The 16425-nt window shown below is 43.8% G+C and overlaps 2 protein-coding genes across 3 annotated transcripts in view; one reads left to right on the top strand and one right to left on the bottom strand.

Annotated features, from left to right (window-relative positions):
* LOC142043234 (uncharacterized) overlaps positions 1 to 1314 on the top strand; it is a 28611-nt gene extending 27297 nt beyond the window's left edge. Inside the window, 1 exon segment of the mRNA XM_075054140.1 lies at positions 230 to 1314. Coding sequence (XP_074910241.1) covers positions 230 to 362 — 133 coding nt within the window. The 3' untranslated portion in view covers positions 363 to 1314.
* A 2606-nt stretch (positions 1315 to 3920) lies between these two features.
* LOC142043235 (ligand of Numb protein X 2-like) overlaps positions 3921 to 16425 on the bottom strand; it is a 33770-nt gene continuing 21265 nt past the window's right edge. For both annotated transcript variants that reach the window (XM_075054141.1, XM_075054142.1), the window contains exons 6-10: positions 14874 to 15053; positions 13597 to 13771; positions 13210 to 13420; positions 8164 to 8322; positions 3921 to 6949 (exon numbers count right to left, since the gene is read on the bottom strand). In XM_075054141.1, the coding sequence (XP_074910242.1) occupies positions 6814 to 6949; positions 8164 to 8322; positions 13210 to 13420; positions 13597 to 13771; positions 14874 to 15053 (861 nt within the window). In that variant the 3' untranslated portion in view covers positions 3921 to 6813. The remainder of the gene's footprint in view (positions 6950 to 8163; positions 8323 to 13209; positions 13421 to 13596; positions 13772 to 14873; positions 15054 to 16425) is intronic.

The following is a 16425-nucleotide window of genomic DNA, read 5'->3' on the forward strand; positions in this document are numbered from 1 at the left end:
TTGGTTCAGCCACATGCGATATCAGATTGTCCCAAATAAACACGATGAAGCCTTTCACTGGCACCGTGATGCCCTCAGCACTTCTGGTCGGCCTCCTGCTTATTGTAGATCAAAGCGCTCCGTCCTTGCGCGTGCCGTAGAGTCAGTGCGTTCGGGTCTCTTCTGTGGCAGAGCTGTGTTGATGCAGGCTCTGATGTAACTTTCTTCTCCCCTTTGTTCCCCACCACAGCAAGCAACATGAGAGCGAGGAGGGGGAGAGTCATCGGCGTCACAAGCACAAAAAGAACAAGCGTAGCAAAGAGGAGAAGGAGGCTAGTGAAGATGGTGCCCAGGAGGGAGAGGAGCAGGATGCCAAGGAGTAACCCAGGCCCACCGTCAGCCGTCAGGAGGAACTTACTCCTTTTGAACCAGCGTGGCATTGGTGATGTTTTGTTTCAGGGGGTTGATTATTTTTTTTCTTTCTTTCCAAGGGAAGAGAGGCTGACTCTGGGTGAGCAGTGAAACATGTTGCAGTGGTTTGAGAGCTGAGGCTGCACATGCAGTTAAACTTTTTTTTTTTTTTTGATACGAGACAAAATACAGCAGTACTAGTATACAAAGCACTGAGCTACTCTACTCATAAACATCCCTAGGGAGAACTTTGTTGTATCAGATCCTATGGTTTCTGATGGAAGATGGCTTCAGCTGAAACTAATGCATTTAGGTAATAGTTTTTGTTTATTTTTTTGTCATCATCATTCCTTTTTGAAAAATAGGACAGTAAGTGTGACTTGAAATTTATTGTCCAAAGAAAAGTGTGATTTAGATCCTGAGAGCCAGCTTAGAGTCTGGCCTCTAGTAGTGAAAAGTCTCATCCCCAAATAAATTTCTTTATAGCTACAAAAATATCTTCTGATCTCTCTGTGGCCAGCTGGGCGGCATGTGAGGAGGAGCTGCTTTTACTGGTGGGTCACAGGGTCCTGCTTTGGTCTGATGGCTTTGAGAAGCCGTCATGTGTGTTTACGCAGGGTGTGCAAAGACTTCAAGCCTACCTTTTTTTTTATCCATTGCAAAAATAGTTCTATCATATATTATACCTGTAAGAGGGAAATCAGTGGAAGACCCACAGTAAGAGCATGAGTCTCTCTTTTATTAGTTTTGACTAACTTTTTTTTAAGAGTTGAGCTAAATAGTCTAGCGCAGTAGAGAACATGAAGTCCCATCTAGTGGTTTGCCCTCATGGGGTTGGCTTATTTCTATTTGGTTATCACCAACACTCCTGTGCAATGCATTCCTTCCCCCTAGATCTCAAAATAAATTCAGTCAAATTCCAAAGTTTGTTCAGACTTAGTATTGGTTGGGGAGGGTGGCAACAGTGATGTTTCTGGGTGGGAAGAACAGGGGAAATCAATTGTGAGGGGTTTTGGTCTGTCTAGTACTTAGGATACTGCACTTCTGTTTGTGTGAGTCCACAAGTGACTTATTTTTAAGTATCTTCCACTAGCTAGACTTGTTATTTAAAACTGTCTTAAATATTTGCCCTAAAATCTTATGGTTCTGCAGTGTTACGTATATTTTTTTGTACTGTAATCTTGCAAGTCTGATTGTCATATGAAGCTTACAACCTTAGAGACTGGAGCCAGTATAGCACTATGATAACAGTTTATATGCTATGACAGTGCATTTGATGAGTCACTAACTGCAAAACCTGTGGGGAGAAGAAAAAAGAGTGGGATTTTTGTTTGGTTTTAGTTTTTAATGTAGCTGTTTATACGTGCTTTGAGATCACGGGAAACGCGCATGCAGTGGGGTGGTGTGTGCACTGAACCCGAGGTAAAGGGCAGGGCTTGGAATCGGGCTTCAGAGTATTCCTCCCTCTGCAGCCATGTCAGAGTTCTGGTAGAACGCCACGATTTAGGAATACGGCCTCTCTCATCGGTCGCCTGTTTGGGCATCAGACGAGGGCAGCGGTGCCTTGCTGAGAGGCGAGCTGCAGGAATCCCAGCTCCTGGCACTGAGCCGGTGGAGCGAGGGGAAACCTCCTGGCGTGCTTCTCCTGGGGTCAGGGTGGCGGGTTTCAGCTGTGATTGCCCGATCGTTTTCAGGAACTTGGGATGAACTTGCTTTTATCCAGTTGTGGCGTCGTGTGGGCGGAGGAGAAATCAAAACAAAACCGGTGAGAAGGATTCGAGAGTGCTTGGTACGTGCCCCCTGGAAACGCTTGCCTGCAGTGCAATGACAAATGTGCCCACTCCCCATCTCCAGAGCACAGGCTCACTTGCACAACATGGGAGTGTCAAGTGGGAGAGGGGCCAAGCATCCTTGCCTGTGCCTCCATAAAGAGCCTGTATTCTGTAATTAGGAAATCTGGTATATTTTTTTTTCCAGAACATGAACTCTGGCAGCTAGCACCAAAGGAAAGGCCAGGCAGTGCCCCCCAGACCAGTCTGGGCTGGTTTTTGCCTGTCTTGAATCAGGGGAAAATGCTGGCAGTAGAGTTTTACACTAAGGTAAGTCTAGGGTTTGGCCCCCAGGCAGTAGTATTGCTTCCGTTTTTGCATGCTAAGGTGTATGTGGTGCCTCTCCACAGGTGGATAGAGCTATCTGACGTCCACTCCCCTTGTCTCTTGCTCTGTTTGTGGGGGTGACAGAAGCTACTCAAGCTGTAAATAGGCATAATTAATGGTGATGACATCGAGTCTGCATCCCTCTGCACCTGGGCTTATTGGTGGTGGCGTGGGAGAGGGGATGAAGAATCTTGTATTGACGAGTCAGGGCTGCAACTTCCTCTTGTGTTTTATTTGAATGTTTTTACAGATGGACCCGAATCCTTCACTGATGTTAGCAGGCTGTGAATTTAAGGGAAATAGTTTGAAATGGTTTTATTTTAATGAAATAAATACAGGTGAAATGTTTGCCTTTAATGTATTAGAGAATTCTAAAGGTGGGGCCTTGGAAATAATCTTTACTTGCATCAGGTAACTACTGCAGGTTTCACGGTCGTGTTTGCTGGGGGTACTGAATGGTCACTCTAATAATTCTCAGAAGAGAAGCCAGTTCTTGGACTGGTGGCATCGGTACTTGTACTGGACCAAAGCTGGAGCTGAGACGTGGGCCTGTGCATTACTGAGTGCAGAATGTCCCGGGTGCCCAGTATTGCCGAGAGGGCGAACTCCACAGCCGGAGAGGAGCACTTGCACAAGCGTTACTGTGCAAGCGTGAGCCGGCTTTGTGTGGAGAGAAGGTGTGAGGCATCTTGGGGAACCTCGGGCAGGTGTTCAGCTCCTGACAGTATGAAACGGGCACAGCTTTAACGAGGAGAGAGGCTGACTTCATTATGGTTGTGCAGTGTATAGTTACTGGCAATGATGTCTTTCTCCCAGACCATCAGAGTCGGGGATGTTTTGTGCTGCCTGCGCTGCAGTAGTCGAAATCGCAACAAAAGCAAACCCAGCCCCCAGCCTGGATGCGCGGTTCCTGTGGGAGCAACAGCGGCAGTTGCGGCGTTGCCTCTTAGTTGCTGAGCTGTGCAGCACGCCGAATCAGGGAGTTAAGCCTCATTAAATAAAGCTTTATTTATTCTCTGGGTTAGCTTTTCAGTCCAGTCAGTGCTGAGCCCCGCAGGCACCAGTGGGCTGTGGCCAGTCTCACAGACAGGAGCGGGGGCACAGCTGAGGGGAAGGGGCTATGTGGGATTTACTTTTGTCCAGGTTTTTTTTCCCAGTCACAGCTGTAATATATTTCAGGGTAGTCCAGCCCCTTTCCTAGGAGAAGCAGAAGGCAATTAAGCTATTTCCTGCCTCACAAGGTCAGTTTCTTGGAGGGGTGTCTGTTGTTGAGGTGACCTATTCTGGGGGCATTAGCTGATACACTGGGAAGACAGGTTAAAAAACCACAGATAATACATGTTTTTCAGTAATAATAAAATAATTTATGAAGGCATCAAAACAAATTCAACATCTATTAACAAGCTGATCTTGGAAACAACACTTAAATTACTAGAATGTTTTGGTGAAGCTGAAGGCACCTTGCAAAAGAGTTGGAGTAATAGTAAAAATCATGCTGCCTTCTGCAGCATCCTCTTCACTTAAACCGTCTGACCACCAGCGGCATGGCTTTTTCCTACTGTGCTTTATACAAGTGACATTTGGTACAAACGGTAGGAATTGCCCTCTCTCTATCTACATAAATATTTACTGTTCCATACCAGGCACAGAGTCTGCACATTGATTGGAAAGAGACAAAAATTGCTTCAGGTTTTTCTGTTCCTTTGTGGCAGATGGAGGTCGAGTGACTAGTTTTCCACAGGCACCTTTCTGACTTTTGTGAATTATTTTACTCTCAGCGGTCAGTAGGAACAACAGGAAAAAAAGGCCCCAGAGCCCAGCTGGCCACGCACCGTTTCTGCTGTCAAAGTCCACAGCGGCATTTATCAACCAAACAAAGAGGCCCCACCGTGTGCCAGGGAAGCTTTTGTGGGGATTGGATCCTGAACTATTTCTGTATAATAGGCTCTGATAACAGGCCCTGCTATATACTGCCTTAAGCTAACAGCCAAAGGAAGTGAAGTCACTCTGTGTGTAAACAACTAAGTCATCTAGCAAGGAACAATTCTACTCTGCAGTAATAGCTAATTATGAAGTAGCCAGGCCTAAGAAAAGCACTGCTTAAGACAATGACAGGCACTTACCTGCAGTCAGCTTACTACAACAAGGAATTAAACATTTGTTCTAGGTAGCATTTTTACTGGGGATAGAAACTCACTTGATTGATTCGTATAATCTGAGCTGGCCTCGTAAAAGGTACAGCAGAAACAGCATAAGAGGAAAGATCTCGCTCAGTGCAACCTGGTTTGAGAAAGATCTGTCATTTCTACTGCTGATGGGCAACTTTCTTAAAAAAAGGAGGGAATTGCTTCATGTGGAGTTTGCAGGTAGGAACTTAGAAAGGTGTCATAGGTCAAACCAACCTGCTTTGGCTTCAGTTCTTTTATTGTAAATGTTAACTATAGAGTGGGTTTGCACTGAAGCCAGACTGGGCACACTGTCCTTCTGGAGGTAGCTTGTTTCATACAGTTGGTGCAACGTGGCCGAGGCAGCCAGCGACCCTCTGAGCTCACCCGGAGCCAGCGAGGTGATAGTTTGCTCCAGCTGCAAGAGGGACGTGAACAGAACTGCAGGAGCTAATCTCGCATGCCTGACGGTACAGGTGCTGTGTCAGGTACATCCTCCTCCCCCCTGCCTTAACTCTGCATCTGATCACTGGGAAACTGATTAAAAATAAGACAGCATCCTGGGATAGAGGTGTCTTGTAACAGGACTGTTTACTTAATTTATTTTAATTTATTTACCTTCTGTGGGAAAAGCTGGTTGTTTTATCAAGTCATGAAACCAGGGAAACTAAGCTGAGGAAGGGGATGAAAATTAAACAAATTCCTTATCTCTGGCTACTGTGATACATGCACTTGACTCGACTTCTTAATGGAACTAGTGGTAGTTTGGTGGAGGCTCCAAAGGAGCTAAAGGCCTAAGCCATAACCAGACCACAAACTTCTCTAGTGTCAGTCTGTTCTCTGAAAACCCACAAAGGAGCAGTGCCACCGTGAGCATCGATGCGTATGAGCTTGGAACACTGATCATGCGATTAACACGTGCATAGAGGTGGCTTTTCCACACCTCATTTATCAAGGAACCAAGTTGTGGGGTACAAGGAGCCTCATGCCTACCTTTGCCATCGCTTGTAATTTGACTGCAAGCCAGCCACTTTATTCCATAAATATGACAGCCTGAGTGAGCCGCCTTTGAGCTCTTCCAGCACTAAGCAAGCTGGCTGTGTGGTGGTGATCATCTCCCCTAGAGCTGGGACACCGCTCAGAGTTGTGCCTCAAGGCTGAGAGACCTTTCACCAATGGCAGATCTTTGGTAAGCAACCAACTTTGTATTATAGTAACCCTGATTTGTGTCTTGGTAACTGGGAAGCATTGTTAAATCCTCTGTACAGTAAGGAAGAGTGAACTTTGCCATTGAACTTTGTTAAAGTTGCACTTTTACAACATCGTATTTCAATGAAGCCACTTTTGCTAATCCCTTTGACAGACTGCTTAAAGAACCGCTAAATTGCCCATTCACAACAAATCAGTGTAGTCGCGGGATCCTAAATCAGGATTTGCGACAGCTCCGTGGTGATAGGACCTTCATACAGGTCAACACAGCTCCGCCATGCTAACCTAGCAGCTCTTCAGCTGTCAGCTACAATTGGTTTTTTTAACATATAAACACATTCATTAGGTTTCAGTAACCTAAAAATACCAAGACTGGCGGCTGTCGGAACTGCTTAATTGGGTCCCCATCCTTACAGTTTTATTAGTGGCTTTTAAAAGCACATATAAAATGACTCAATGTCCAAGAATGGCAGTCAGAGATCAGTAGCAGAACTGTATTAAACTAGCAGGGGAAATCAGACAGTCATGCCTGTTTTAACCTGTTCAAAATACTAAATGGGAAGCAGAGCTCTAAAATTGAGGAAAGCGCCTCAAAGGCAGTTTGTAGAGAAACTGGAAAACGACCTTTCTCTGCAACACCAATTCTAGAGAGCTTTAATGAGCCCAGGAAGCTACAACAACTGTTCAGATTAACTGTCACTTTGAATCCAACCCCCAGATTTGTTGATAACATTTCTTTACTGTGCTGAAGTTTTCTGCAAAAAGGAAGCTAAAAGTCTTCCATGGCAATACACTGTGTAGCAGGAGTTCATCATTCCCTTGGTTTATCTGTCATGTGTTTAGCTTTGTGCGATGTCCAGCTGATACCTGAAGCACGTGTTTTGTTTGAACTTTCACACGAGGCTTCCCGGCCAGGACACCACAGTAAGCGTGACTTTGTTCCTTTGCTCCTTCAGCATTGGGATTAGTTCCGAGTTGCTCATTCCTATTGCTGGCACTCCATTTACCGCCACTATTTCATCTCCACACCTAATCAGAAGACAGGAAACATGCTTGTCAGGACTTAATTATTGTTAACACTGCACTCTAGAACCCTCAAGGTCGTCTAGCCCACCTGAGCCAAGATCATCAACTCCTTGTTGAAGCAACTTTTTCACTTCTGAGTCAAAGACGGCAAGGGAAAAGGAGGACACTGCTGGTACTTGAGTGACAGTAGTGAAGGTCACCAACAGTGTGACCAGCTGGCCAGTCAGCAAGGGGAAAAGTTACAGAAAACAAATTTTTGCTGATAAACACATTCATCACCAAGGTCACTCCTCCAGCTACTTGACTAACAGTCACTAAGGTGAAGTGCTCAACAGAGCTGAAGCACGTGGTCACGTTGTAGCTCAGTACAATGGAGGTTTGAGAGTCCTGCTTGATCTGCCCCCCTCTATGGCACACCAAGCCATCTTCTGAGTGGTTGTACCATTCAGCTGTGATGACGTGAGGTGCCAAAGCCAGCCAGCTACCTTCCTTGTGTCTAATGGGGAAAGCACATCGCTGTCCGAGCACTCAAACAGGAACCCAGCTGACCCCAGTCCTCCCACTAAGGCTCTGACCCAGCTCTGGTCTTTCACACTGTTTTCAGGGCAGTAAAACCCAGCTCCTTGCACCAAAACAATGTCCTCTGCAAGACAGCAGCCTCACTTCTATTTTTTACTGTCCTGCACTTGCAGCCTGCTGCATGCTTACTGAGAAGCCAGCCCTGCTGGTTCCCAGAGATAACACTGGGTCCTCCGGCTCCACTATTCACTCCTCCACTCGCTGTGATTACCAACAAACAGGTCAGCAAAGCTCTGTTAAAGTTTCCTGCACAGGAGGGCTTTTGTTGCTTCCATTGGGATACTTTTCCTAATCCAAGAGATTTTATACTCTGGAACCCCCAAACATCCCCCTTCTACTTTTATCCAATTACTTAATTAAAACCTTTACAGCCTTTTAAAAATGTAACTTAATTCCTTTTAGTTGCACCTTTATAGAGAAACCAGACTACTCATTAATATAGGACTTAGTTTGTTACAACTTTGGTAATAGTATTAACTGCACAAATGAGTGTCTTAAGGATTAGAAGTCATTAACTTTTAGGTCAGCTTTTTAAAAGGGTAAAAGACAGCCCCTCAGTAAAACTCTGCATGCTGACGTAAGTACCGATAGCATTTCTGATACAAACACCAGAGACCTGCAGGGTAGCTCATACGTACTTCAGTTTCCTGTCTCGGAAGGCAGGAGTCCCAGGCACTATGGTTTTGATGAAGAATGGCTGGTTTCCTTTGCTTTCCTCAAAGCCTCCGACAATGCTGAAGCCCCAGCTTTCCAGGTTACCTTTGCTAAGGACAATATCTTGACAGCAGTGAAGGTAGCTGTGAAGACAGGCACGGTCAAAAACAGAAAGCTTATGAGCATGTTTCAAGGAAAACTGCCTGACCAGAAATTTATGTGTTCCTTTGTGGAAAGCACAGCTATGTAAGAGCCTCATATTTATTTCCTTTTTTTAAGGATTTGAGGCATCTCCTTTGCAGGCCATGTTACAGGGATAATTCTTAAATCTGAAGATGCCAGTCCTCCAGAAATCTTTTCTCAGTCTTGTCAGTGCTAGTTTAAGAGTTAACAGAAAACTACCATTCTCTAAAGGCGTTTGTGACCTGGAAGATTCATGAATAACTTCATGAATTCTACTAATGAACACACACAGTACTAGTGACAAAAACAAATTAATCGTGAACAGCAGTTACACCCATGCAATTAATGAGAACAGAGCTTTTTTATTCTGTCTGTATACTACACGCTTGGTACAATGAAGGCATTCAGCAGCTACGTATCACTGATGGAAAGCAAGCATATGAGGTATGGCAGCCTTTCTTCTGCTGACTACCCAATCAGAGTATGAAAGGTCTTTCCTGCAGGACCTACACCCAGGGCTGCCGTGTACAGTTAAGCTACTGGACTCCTCCTTGAGAGAGAGAGCGCACAGGCCCCTGTTTTTGAATGCCAGCCACCGAGGTGCATCTTCTCAGTAAGCCGGGGGTATGCTGTAATGCCAGGGCTGCCTTGGGGAATGTGATACGTAAGTGCTAACAGCACTTGCTCCTTGAGTTTGTAGCACAAAGACACGCAAAGCCTTTGCGAGGCGTCTGGAAAGGTGTGGCAGGAGCGCAGGCAAGCATCTCGAGTACTCTGGCTCACAGTCAGGTTACATTCTGGCATGAGGCCCTGCCAGAGCCACACTGTGTGAAACTGCCGTTGATCGCCCCACTAAGGTATTCCAGCAGCTAAGCTTTTCCTAATAAACGTTTTTGCCTCCAGGGCTTTGCTTGAGCAGTTTGCAGATGAGTTTCAGATTTCAAAAGCCTTCTCGGTTAACTTCTCACTGGGAGAAAGATCCAATTATCTACTTTCAAACTGTAATTTACTTTTGTTTGAGTTCTTTGCTCATAAACACTGGAAGACCCAGCTCTAGCTTACTGATGCCTCCATGGTTGTCTTCTACTGGTACCACACAAGTGTGAAAACACAGCTATAAGAAATGTACATGGCAGCTAGTGCAAATAAGTAGCCCAGAAAGCAAGGGTGGTAAGCACTACATCACCAGAGAACATAAATAAAAACATTAGACACATTCTCCAAGAGCTGAAAAAGGCTGTTTGCTAGAAATAGTTTTCTGTATAGAAAAGGGTTTTTAGGAAGAGAAACATGAATTTACTATAATGGAAAATGACTGTGGGAAAAGAATTTTAGACTCTACAGAATGTAAAAGTGCAAGTTTTATTCTGACAAACACCCTGCTGAGTTTGCAGTTCTGCATCCTTTTCAGAGCTTGTGGAGTGCGCCGCTCCGGTGGGGCCGTGGCAGGGAGCACCTAACAGCTGTTGCAGAAAGAGCTCGGACTTCACGGAGGCTGGCTTCAGATAAACCTCAGGGAAGAAGGCAGGAAGAAAACTGCTTCTCCACCCCCTGGGAATTACCTATCCATAAACCACACTGTGCACAAGTTACCACTTTCAAGAGTCAAAGCTTTTACAGAGAGAAGATAAATGAATCTGTAAGCTTCATATTTCTAGTATATTTAGGATTCAGTGTGCAAGGAATTAGGACACGCCTGCCCTCCAAACCAGCATTTTGAGATGGTATTTCATAATATCAGTAGCTGGTATTGATTTAACATAATACTGTGAAGAAATCAAGTAAAGTTCTTATGCTGTCTTCTGTAATGTATACAGTGATGAGGATAAAAATTCAGTAGCAGTAAGTAGTAGCATACAATTAACTTGGAACACTGACTGCCACCATTAATAACAAACCAAAGAATGGAGAAAGAGTAAGTTTACAAGGACAGTAGAGCTACCCATAGTTGTATTACAAGACAAAAAAATCCAAGAAAGATACCAGCCACCTGGTTCAGTTCAGCCAATACTAGTTGCCTGAAGTTAGATGGAAAAATATTACTACACCCCTCTTACGGGGATGTTTGTATCTTCATTGAAAGTGTGCAGCACTGGCCATAGTCAGAGGTGGAAGATGCTCCAAGCTTACACACCAAGTGCCGCAGTGTGAAAGTAGCCTTAGGAGCACAGAGTGTTTTTCTTTTAGGAAGAATGTGACCAAGATGCTCACGTTACTACTCCCTCTGTTACCCAGGGTCCCACAAAAGGCACAGGACCAGGGCTGTCGTCTCCCTCTTAAAACACTTCCACAACTGTAGTCTGACACATAACCCAAGTTCTGCAGGATGGGCTACAGGGGCTCTACATTTGAGAAACAGCACAACAAGTGTGCCAAGATGACAGACAGTATTTGACGTAAACAGAAAACGACAGATAAAAGAATCAAGGCTGGAATTAAACACTGTGTGCTTAAGTGCTGCAAGGACCGAATACACTTCCTAGCCTTGAGCGCCAACTTCAACTCCAGTCCTTCAGCATAAGGTTCAGCTTCAAACTAGAAATAATACATGGGTTTCCTCTAAGGAGGAAAGGATGTTTCTGCTGGATCTGAGTAGTAACTGGAAAAAAGAGCTGAACAAAACAAAATTGCACATACTATCAGCAATAAGCTTTAAGCTTTCACACTGTACTGCAAAATGTTTTAGCATACAAAGGCTATGTCTGCTTTAGGAGGGCAGCCCAAAAGGGACAGGTCCAAGTGAAACAAGTGGTGCTGAAGACACAAGGTCTAGTTTTGGTATATTTCAGGGGATTTTTTGTAATCTGGTGTTAGTGTGGTACACACCTCTGTTTGTGCCAGAGTGCAGTGGGCATTCCTCTGCAGCACTTCTGGTTTAGTCCTGTTCAAGAGGAACCCAGTTTGTGCGGGTCGAGACCTCTCTGCAATGTGAACCAAAATACAGCAAGTGAAGACAACTGGGATCCTCTCTTCAACTGCACATTCCTGAGCCAAACTAAAATGCTAGTGTAGAGGCACCCTGAACATTTCCAGCTGACAAACAAGGGTGCCATCTCAGTTTACAGATTCTCAAGCAATAATTAAAAATAATCTGATTGTGGCTGGCACAATGTCAAATATAAAAACCTTGCTTAGCTGAAAGGCAGAGTTTTAGTGGCTTTAGGGAAATAATTCATTCTATGGACAACCAGCTAGTTGCTACCAGGTCTCACTGTGAGCAGATGGGAAAATGAGTGAGGAAGCACAAGAATTACAGCCATTTTTATTTCTGGAAACAAGAAGGAAGATTTTGTCAGATGCTCCAATTTAATAACCTTGCTTTGTGCCTCCTAACCATCCTCACACCCACAGAAGAACGGCAGACAAATTCAGATGCCTGAATTCAGGTCGGAGTAAGAAAGGAAGACTGAAGAGCAGAAAGGGCATCTGAAATCATTGCTCCTTGCTTCAGTAGCAAGCTACACTAACAGCCAAATGAAGGGGGGCTGACATTAATACCAACAGCAAAAGAATTTCAAGCAACATGTTAAATGGCAGGTCATGTCAGTGTACTCTTGAAATGAAGGCTGGTGACTGATGAGCAAAGAGTGGACTCCAGTCCCTGTAGGAGAAAGTGTGGTGAGGCTGCAAGCCAGCAGACATCTAAATAAATTGGAAAAGGAAGAAGGGAGAAAGTACAGCCAGGTTTTGCCTTGCTATACTTTGCTGCAGGAGCACCCATGAGGAACAAACAGCAGCCAGCATCTGAGGGTTTACACTCAGGTTTGAGCTATCAAGGTGCAGCTCAGGGCTGGTTCATACTAGGCCTGCACAGAACAGACTGGCTGATTCCCTGGGAGAGCAGAGGGAACTGGTAGGATGGTGCTGAGTTCAAGTCACAGTCGCTCGCAACACAAAAGCTACCTTCCTTGGGCTGTTTTGTTTAGCATTTACAGGCTGCTAAGTAACACAAGGATAACGTAACAGAGGTTTTGTTAGTATTTCTTCTTTCAGGTGCCTGAAGAAACAAGGCTATAAATAATCTGGGCTTCCCACAGAAGGGTTTGGCTTTACTGTTCCATGTGCATCTTCTGCACGGTCCTCCTCCAGTCAGCTGGAATGACAACAGACTACCTTTCACAGCTGAATGTATTTTGATGAAACTGCAAAAGTGAGCAAACCAGAGGTTCACCCCTCCAGGAAGAAGACAGAAATTCAAGCTTTCAAAGCCCCAGTGCTGTCATCTGGAACTTAATTTATTGCTGCTAAAACCTGCAGCAAGTCTGTGGTCCAAATCTTCGCAGCAGGAAAACTCAACTATTCAGAACCATTTCTCCTTCATGCTAAAGATGACAATTATGACAGCCAAAAAGAATTAGACTGACAGAATGCCTGCCCCTAACTGAGATGATCAGATTAGAAACTATAAAACAGCACAGATATCTGTTGGCTTCTGCTACGCAATCCAGGAAGAGCCACAGAGTGATTTCAGTTAATGATACTTTAGCAGGGACTGTACCTATGTTGACTATATGTCAACTCAGATGCCTCAAATGCCAGAATCTATACTTCTTATTTTCCATGTTAGTTCTTTTAGAAAAAAAGGTTTTCAGGAACTTCTGAAATACAGTTACTGTCCAATAGAAGTGGGGGAACAATGGGTCACACCATAAAAAGCAGTGGAATTTTCTTATGCATTCATTATACTGTGATCTTGTTCACAAATAAGACTTTCCACTGCCTTAGAGCTAAATGAGAATACCAGTAATCCTTCCAAGTCAACCAACAAAGCAATTAATTTCTAGTGTTCTAGTGAAAGTCAACTCTGTGATTGAACAGATCTCTATACAGTCACCGAACAAACATACCTAGGCAATCCAAGCCATGTGATCCAGAGGGGAGACCAGCTGAATCCTTGCTCCTTGATGTCCAGAGACGGCTCCGGCGAGTTCAGTGAAATTATTTCCAAGGCTTTCAGTATGACTGAGTGGGAAGCTGCATTAGATTTCAGTGCTGAGACAGCTTCATAGTAGTTCAGATGAGTCAAATCAATGCCATTTATGCTCAAAAGTACATCTCCTGTTGATTAAATAAGATAGGATTATTACAGACCTTTTGCTATGAAGCCCATTTCTGCCTCAAGGCCTCATGTGGAACCCTGTTTCCAGCCTCACTTCAGTGTCCAAGTCCAACTTTCACTGAAAAAAAAAACCAACCCACTTCCTAAAGGATAAAGGGTCTGAGAGCCTCCTTACCTCGCTTGATTCTGCCATCCCTGAAGAGGCATCCAATGGGCTGCACACTAGTTACATATATAGGGAGTTTGTTTTTGTTATCTCTTCCGCCTCCAATTGTTATTCCTAAAGATTCCTTTGGTTCCTTTTTTATTGCAACTGTCTTTTCATGACTTATGTATCCCTGAGGTAAATCCTACAAAGGAATGACAGTACAACATGCAGTTCATTAATGCAGTTAACATGAGAAGCCCAGGTCTGGAAGAAAATAACAGAGTATCTTGTATCTTTAATCCAGAACATTTCAGCAATGCTGCTGGATGGCAAAGTCAGCTTCTCACGTACTTGCTCTGGGTAGAAATACTACCCTGTACTTCCAAAGAGATACCACCACAACTGAGGCACTACCTTCCTAATGATCCCACATTCATTTGCTGTAGAGAAATGCTCACTCTGAGGAGGACAATTTTGCACTGAGGACCAAGCTATGAACTCATTTCAAGGCCATTCATATCCAGCAATCAACCTCTCTCTGACTACTACTAAATGTTTAGGTTGCAGTGAAAGCACACATTATAGCATATGCTGTAGAAACAATATGTAAATTATATTCTAGGATTTAAATCAAGGAACCACACTCCAGCCATTTATGACAGCTACTTACTAAATTCCAGAGGCTTTTAAACACAGAAGCCTAAGCCTTCGTAGCAATTTTTCTCACTCAAATGGAAGTTCTAAACATAGAGCAAATCTCTCTTGGTACAAGAGACTGGCGATTCTCCTCTTGCTCATACTTTTTCTTATAATATGCTAACAGATGGCAGACACAACACAAGTCACAGGACCACTACAGTGTAATTTGTGTAGTTGCTACTTCCGTACCATAAAGCCCTCTAGCTCCAAACCAGGAGCATAACTTAGTGTAATTGTGCAATACCCTGAACACATTGTGCTTGATGGATGTCAAGAAGCAGCTCCCAAGCATCTCATGGATGGTAAATTTCCCACTGCCCTTTCTGGACAAGAAAGGATTAAACACTGGTTCCACATCAACATTAGAGACATTTGAAGAGATTTTTCCCTAAAACACATTTTTCCCTAAAAACTCTGTTTCCCAGTAGGTGACAAATGTACAATTCTCCAGTAGCAAAAGCCACAAACCTGCTGCTTTTCAATAGCTCAGGAAGAAATGGAGCTACTGATCAGTCTTACATGATAAATCACCATCACAGAGCAAACATAATAGATCTGCTAGACCAAGAATAACCAGCACTTTTGCCATTCCTTACAAAACTTACCTTTTGGTAGGTAGATTTTCGTCTATAGTGATTCTGGTCTAGTCGTCTCCGATGGTGCACCGGGCTTCCTCCATTGCTGCTGCTGCTGCTGTTATTTGATGTGCTGCCATCTTCTACCGGGTCCGACAGCTGTACGCCTGGCTGCCTCAAGATGACAAAGTTTACTCTTGATTCAGTGGTCTGCCAGGAGAAACAAAAAGAGTGTAAATAAAATAGATGGAAAAATAAATTAGAAATTAGGGACAGCCCCTGTCATTTTCTTGGAGAGAGAGAAGGGTTGGCATCGGTTTCTACAAAGGGTCTGAAACTGCTATGCAACATGATGCAACGTTTTTTTGAAGAGCCACAGAATCCTGTGGTGAAAAGAAAAAAGGAATTAGCAAATGTTAGTCAGAAGAAGAGGAGTAGAGGCAGGCTTCACTCCTGCCTCCCTCCCCTACAAATGCCAAACAAGAGAAAGTGGGAAGGGATGATTAATTCCACCACTTCAGTACAAAAAACCAAAATAGCATATTGTGTTGTGGCACAAAACGAAGAGAGCTAAAACGCTGACTGGTCCACACGATGGATGACCGCGATATGAGTATTGGATGCTTTTTCTTTTATTGTAAAGAACCTTGTTAAAGCTCTTTCCCTCCCAGCTTATGTACCACATCTATTGTTCAACATCTCCCACCCGTTTTTTTCCCAGAGTACCTGAAGACATGACCTTTTGTCTAAGATTGCTGCCAATTAAACACTTAACCAGCTGTATGTCTGGCCTTGGCAGAACTACAGGGAAAGTATTCACTATTGTTACTGCTCTTCTAATTTGGTTTGTTCTTTCAGATAATTTGACAAAACCTTATTGTGAAGGACTCCATTGGGGTAAGGCGTATGTGCTTACTTGGGGCATTTCCTGCAATGGATGAGAGAAGTACAGTTGCCGCTCTCACTTCTTGACATGGGACCCTGTTTCCCTGGTGCCACAGCACCCTGGCAGCAGTGAATTTCCTGGCCTTGGAAGAGGGACTGCCTCAACTGTTTTGGTTTTTTTTTTTCTTTTTAGATTAGTACAGGAGAATTTTGTTTTCTGAAACAGAATTTAAAAGCCTTTTGCCCAAAGTCACTTAAGATAAAGCAATTTTTTTCCAGATGGGTTGGCACACATCCATTTCTTAATAAAATATATTGTAAACATTGCGTCCTAAGATGGGGATTTGCCCTCCCCTTCAACCAGGAGTACCAGACTATGTACAGTACATAAGGCTGTGCATATACATATATATATATACAGCTGTAAATGGTACTTTAAAATAGAGGTAGAAGGACTGTTTTCTGCAAATGGTTTGCAATCAAAATTAAAATTACATTTAACCAAGACTTTGAATTGGCCCTCAGAAGAACAGATAATGTTTAGAAGACTGTCAGTTTTACACAAATGTCACTTCAAAAGGAATTCAATCCCCAAACCTAATGAAGGTGATTCTGAGACTTTGGTTACTGATTTCAGTGGCATCATGAAAGAGTTCCCCAAATGGGAGTTACATTTGCCCATTACAACAGAAATACA

This window comes from Buteo buteo, chromosome 22 (genome assembly GCF_964188355.1).
Source record: "Buteo buteo chromosome 22, bButBut1.hap1.1, whole genome shotgun sequence".
NCBI classification, from domain to species: domain Eukaryota; kingdom Metazoa; phylum Chordata; class Aves; order Accipitriformes; family Accipitridae; genus Buteo; species Buteo buteo.